Source organism: Azolla caroliniana, unplaced genomic scaffold (assembly GCF_043228905.1).
Source record: "Azolla caroliniana isolate FFs.n. ecotype wild unplaced genomic scaffold, voAzoCaro1.0.p SCAF_17, whole genome shotgun sequence".
In the NCBI taxonomy this organism is placed as follows: Eukaryota; Viridiplantae; Streptophyta; class Polypodiopsida; order Salviniales; family Salviniaceae; genus Azolla; species Azolla caroliniana.
The window spans coordinates 14,441,952-14,448,448 of NW_028230452.1; the positions used below are offsets into that span (position 1 = coordinate 14,441,952).

Sequence of the window (6,497 nt, forward strand, 5' to 3'; positions counted from 1 at the left end):
GGTAACCTTTAACCGTCATTGGGTTTGGTCTGATGGTGCTGCCTCGCAGTTTAAGGCGGCACGATCGTTCTACTTTATCGCCAGGTAATTTTTAATCCATATGTTTAGTACTTACCATGCAATGTGTAAGGAAGTAATTCTTGTGTTAGTGCATGCATACTAATTATGTTTGTAATTATTAACAAACAGTACTATTCACATGGATGCATACTAATTATGTTTGTAACTATTCGAATCTTGCACTTGTGAATGGATGCATGCATACTAATTTTGTTTGTACTATGTTTTAATCCATGTGAAGGGTTCTCCATAGACACATTGTACTATGTTGTGTGTTGTATCTGTACTATGTTGTGTTTACAGGAGGATGTAAAGTACTCATCTTGTACTCATAGTATTGTCCGTCCTTAAGAGCATTGTACTAAGTATGTTTTAATCCATGTGAAGGGTTCTCCATAGACACATTGTACTATGTTGTGTGTTGTATCTGTACTATGTTGTGTTTACAGGAGGATGTAAAGTACTCATCTTGTACTCATAGTATTGTCCGTCCTTAAGAGCATTGTACTAAGTATGTTTTAATCCATGTGAAGGGTTCTCCATAGACACATTGTACTATGTTGTGTGTTGTATCTGTACTATGTTGTGTTTACAGGAGGATGTAAAGTACTCATCTTGTACTCATAGTATTGTCCGTCCTTAAGAGCATTGTACTAAGTATGTTTTAATCCATGTGAAGGGTTCTCCATAGACACATTGTACTATACAAGAGGATGTAAAGTACTCATCTTCTACTCATAGTATAAACCATACTAAGTTAGTACTAAGTTATATCCATACTAAGTATCGATTAATCAATGTGAAGGGTTCTCCATAGACACATTGTAGTATGTTGTGTGTTGGTTCTGTACTATGTTGTGTTTACAAAAGGATGTAAAGTACTCATCTTGTACTTATAGTATTGTCCGTCCTTAAGAGAATTGTACTAATTATGTTTTAATCCATGTGAAGGGTTCTCCATAGACACATTGTACTATACAAGAGGATGTTAAGTACTCATCTTGTACTCATAGTATAAACCAGACTAAGTTAGTACTAAGAATTGTACTAAGTATCGACTAATCAATGTGAAGGGTTCTCCATAGACACATTGTACTATGTTGTGTGTTGCTTCTGTACTATGTTGTGTTTACAAAAGGATGTAAAGTACTCATCTTGTACTTATAGTATTGTCCGTCCTTAAGAGAATTGTACTAATTATGTTTTAATCCATGTGAAGGGTTCTCCATAGACACATTGTACTATACAAGAGGATGTTAAGTACTCATCTTGTACTCATAGTATAAACCAGACTAAGTTAGTACTAAGAATTGTACTAAGTATCGACTAATCAATGTGAAGGGTTCTCCATAGACACATTGTACTATGTTGTGTGTTGCTTCTGTACTATGTTGTGTTTACAAAAGGATGTAAAGTACTCATCTTGTACTTATAGTATTGTCCGTCCTTAAGAGAATTGTACTAATTATGTTTTAATCCATGTGAAGGGTTCTCCATAGACACATTGTACTATACAAGGGGATGTAAAGTACTCATCTTGTACTCATAGTATAAACCAGACTAAGTTAGTACTAAGTTATATCCATACTAAGTTAGTATTAAATGGATGCCAGTATTAATGGAAGTGTAGTACTCTCTATTGACAACATAGTACTAATTTTGTTGGAAACCTGAGTTACAAAAGCAGGTATTTCTCCTTATTCAACATTCGTATGCAATGGAATTACTTCGGGTCTGGACATGGAAAAGGAGAGCATGATGGCGCGGGGGCTGTGATCAAACGTGCCCTTACAAGTGAGCAGTTGGATAATAATGGTGCTAAGCTACAAAATGCACATGATGTTGTGCAGTGGCTAACATGGAAGATGTCAAATGATGGTAAGAACAGATTGTTTGTTGAAGTTCGCGCTGATGAGGTCGATAGAACTAAATCATATGGTTGTAAAACCGTGAAAGGCACACGCAGCACCCATTGTGTGTTAGGGTTTAGCCGCAAGGACACAACACAATTGTTACTACGTAGTTTATCATGCTTTTGTTCCATGTGTATAGATGAAGCTTGGGATAAATGCATCAACCTATCAATCGTGGAGCCCTGGAAGTTGCAGAAGCTTGAGCCTGAACGACAAGATGATATTGAAGATGATGTGCATTCAAACGATATTGTATACTACAACCAAAATCAAGACTTGGCAGTTTTATTGGAAGTTGGAGATCATTTTGCAGTGCTCAAATCTCCTCAGAATGAAGATTTAGAAGACTACTACATTGTGGTGTGCAAGCAAGGAAAGACATTATTGAAAGAAGTGGTGAGGGATGGCTGGGGCAACAATTTCAACGTTGGTGAGTCTGTCGTGTATGGAAACTATTATGCAAAGTTGCCGCAGTGCAAGAACACATATGCATTACTAAAAGAAGCACCCATCGCAATAATCTACGCTGATGCCATTCTTGCGATCAAATTCAATATGACTCAAGCAAAGCACAAGGTTAAGGGATACAACACTGTCTACAAGGTCCCCCAAGAGGTTCATGAGCACATATTAGGGGAGGTCTCTCTATTTAATGCTTGAAAGTCACACTCTCAATACATTGTACCCTCTCAATACTTGGAGTTCACTATTAATTTTGATGATTGACAAATGAATTGATATATTTCATCTTTCTTCTAAAGTGTTTATGCCTGTCAACCACTTGTACTTATCTTTCATAATATATTAGTTGTTGTCAACAAGACTTGGATTTCTTCATTGCCGATATTGCTCATGTTTCCTGATGTTATTTGAGCATAGAAGTTTTGCAGAGCCATGGTAAAATGAGTAAAAATATTGTATATCTTCTTGATAAAGTCTAGATTCATTGCCGTTGGTGTGTCCTCTGTAGGCACATAAATCTGTAAGTTGAATTCAAATTATGACTTTAATATTGTAAGATTTTATACTGTAAGTTCATTCTTCAAGAAGCAAATGTGCAATGAAGCCTCAAATTCCTTAACAAAATAATCCAACTCCTGAAACAATAATTTGTGATAGCTCAAAAAGGGGAGTGTTTCCTTACTACTGTTAGTGGATAGTTCATCCATTGGGATGATATCATCAAAATATGGCCCACATTGCTTCAACAATTTGCACAAATTCTGGTTACCCTCCAAATGGGATTGATGAAACAGTCTATACTTCAATAACACCCGATATTTTCTGTTTATCATCATTAACACCTGAAAACCTAAATTTTCCTAGCAAGCTAAGAAGAATTTCAAGCATTTTATCTACAACAGACTCAAAGACTTGGCAACTCATCAGGAGATGATCTCAAAAAAGAAACAAAACATTGTAAAAAGAGGAATACTTAGATCAAAAAGTATATTCCCATTGTTTCTACAAAATACAGAAGTGGAATTTTGACATTGGCAATTGAAACAGTATTTTGGTATCCAAATAGAGGTATTTCAGACATCACTAACAGCTAAAGTTCAAGTACAATCGGAAGAAAATCAGGCACTAGAGGGTAACTTGGCCGATCTTGTAATGCGCTTGTTGTTGGTGCCAGATTTTACATTCTTCTTTATCTTAAAGCCTTTAGGTATGAGCTGACTAAGTGGCACTTCATCATCAGAGGCATCAGAGATAGGCGTGGATGCGCGGGCACCTTGTACTGGTGGCAAGCTTGAGAGAGCAACTGTGTTTTCTGCAACTGCAATGCTTGTACACAAATCCACAAAGGTGCTGTCGATAGTCAAATTATCACTCATCTTTATTCCCCTATCATCATCAATGATGCCTGTACACTCGTTCTTATTAGACTCCTGTATGTGGACTATGGCAGTAGTCATGGTCAACTCCACTTGTACGGTGGCTGTCAACTCATTCTTAAGACTACGTGTACAATCAGGCTTATCTGTACAATCAGGCTCCTCATGTGATTCTGTACAATCAGGCTTATCTTCAGGGAAAGCGATGTTCTTTCCACGATCCATTTGGGCATTCTCAGTACAATCAAGCTCCTCTTCATTACTAGCAATGTTCTTTCCATACTCCTCATCAGAATCTTTAGACAGTACTAGCACATTATCAGTAGACACTACTAACACATTATCAGTACAATCAGTCTGCTCTTCAGTACTTGCCATATTCTTTCCACACTCTTCATGGGCTTCAGTCTTCTCTTCAGTACTTGCCATATTCTTTCCACACTCTTCATGAGCTTCAATCTTCTCTTCAGTACTTGCCATATTCTTTCCAGAGTCTTCATAGGCTTCAATCTTCTCTTCAGTACTTGCCATATTCTTTCCAGACTCTTCATGGGCTTCAATCTTCTCTTCAGTACTTGCCATATTCTTTCCACACTCCTCATGGGCTTCTTTAGACATACTGTTGTTTGGACATGCCAGCTGCTCTTCACATATGAATGCTTCGTTTTTCTCACAATCCTCATGTGTGGAAGATGTGCTTCCAGAATCTGCCTCCGTGGAAAGGTTAATCCCAGAATCTGACTCTGCACTTGTGCTCCATGAAGTTCCCGATTCAGGCTGCTCTTGTAAACCTAATTAATGGGATTCCAAACAATATTAGTATCAACTCACATACTCAAAAGTTTGCAAACAATGAACATAGGGTTTTGGGCCACATTTTTACCTAATGTTACATGGTCATACTGTACAGCCGTAGATACCCCATTGCAAGTGGTGGGCTCGGTCATCTTCTCCACAACATCTAGGTGCTCAACAGTGTTGCTATGATCTATAGAATGCACCAAAAGCAACAATATAATAGGGTTGTTATGAGCTAAATCATTGTTTTCAAAGTCTGGCTTTTGACGTTTACCTGGGAGTGTGATAAATTCGTCTTCACGATCAGGTTTTGAACTCGTATCTCCGTCACCAAATATCATTTCGTCATCAGCTAGCAACACAAGTACATGGTATTAGACAATGGATTAGGTTGACAACGCTCCTGACAGGTGAGAACTTATATGACTCACCATTGCATTCAACTTTCCTTTTCTTGCCGTTTCCATACAACATTCTTGCAGCATTTCTCTTCTTACTGGGCTCTATTTCTAAAGACACATCATTTCTCTTCTTAGTGGGCTCTATTTCAAATTGTTGACCGGAGCTTGGGGAATTTGTTTGTAGAAGCATATGTTCCACTGCTCCAATGGCCCTTCTCATACATTCATCCTCATCATAAAAATCATAGGTTATTGGTAATGATGGTCCCTGAACCTTGGAATGTGCGGCAGATATTGAGGGTTTAGGCACAGGGGCTGGTAGTTCCATGACCTTCCCTGGCGTGGAGTTGCTTGACACTACGACATTCATTGCAAGAAACAAAAAAACGTTGAACGTTAGTACCATCATCTAAAATATACAATGTAGGTCACAATGTACTCCTCACATAGTTCCTAATTTACTGAACTAGTACTAATAAGGAACAATGTACTGCTCACTTAGTTCCCAATTTACACAAGTAGTACTAATCATGCACAATATACACAAGTAGTACTAATCATGCAGAATATACTACTCACTTAGTTACCATGTTACACAAGGAGTACTAATCCCGAACAATGTACCACTGTACTAATCATGAACAATGTACTACTCACTTGTTTCCTAAATTAGTGGACTAGTACTTATAAGGAACAATGTACTGCTCACTTAGTTCGCAAATTACACAAATAGTACTAATCATGCACAATATACACAAGTAGTACTAATCATGCACAAGTACTAATCCCGAAAAATGCACCACTGACTTTGTCAAATTTATAAGTAGTACTAATCTTGAACAATGTACTACTCACTTATTTCCTAAATCACTGAACTAGTACTAATCCCGAACAATGTACTGCTCACTTAGTTCCCAAATTACACAAATAGTACTAATCATGCACAATATACTACTCACTTAGTTACCAATTTACACAAATAAGGTACAAATCTAGTACTAATAGGGAACAAAGTACTACTCAGTTCCCAAATTACAAAACTAGTACTAATCATGAGCAATGTACTACTCACTTAGTTACAAAACTATTACTAATCATGAGCAATGTACTAGAAACTTAGTTCACAAAGTACAAAACTAGTACTAATCATGAACAATGTAGTAATTACTAAGTACTAATCCAACAAATGTAGATTGGTATTTTGCACACAAGTAATACTAAACGTGATATGTGTTCTACACACCTAGTTACATAACTTGTACTAATTACACCAACAGTATTGAACTTGAACAGTATTAGTACTAAACGTGATATGTGTTTCACACACCTCATTTCCAAATTACAGAAACTGTACTATTATTCAGCAATTTAAGTGACACCTTGTTCCCAAATTACATTACTAGTACTAATTTCCAAGTTACACAAACAATACTAACAGTCAACAGTGTACTATAAGTATAGTGTTTACTAAACTAATACTAGGCAAG

The 6,497-nt window shown here is 37.0% G+C and overlaps 1 protein-coding gene across 1 annotated transcript; it reads right to left on the reverse strand.

The window, feature by feature from the left end:
• Nucleotides 1-2,995: 2,995 nt before the first annotated feature.
• Nucleotides 2,996-5,236, reverse strand: LOC147853249 (uncharacterized). The gene is made up of 6 exons (XM_087332848.1): nt 5,041-5,236; nt 4,884-4,961; nt 4,695-4,799; nt 3,808-4,602; nt 3,237-3,328; nt 2,996-3,070 (listed from the first exon to the last, which is right to left on the reverse strand). The coding sequence occupies exons 1-6, from the start codon at nt 5,228-5,230 to the stop codon at nt 2,996-2,998; spliced, it is 1,335 nt and encodes a 444-aa protein (XP_087188974.1). The 5' UTR covers nt 5,231-5,236.
• Nucleotides 5,237-6,497: the final 1,261 nt, after the last annotated feature.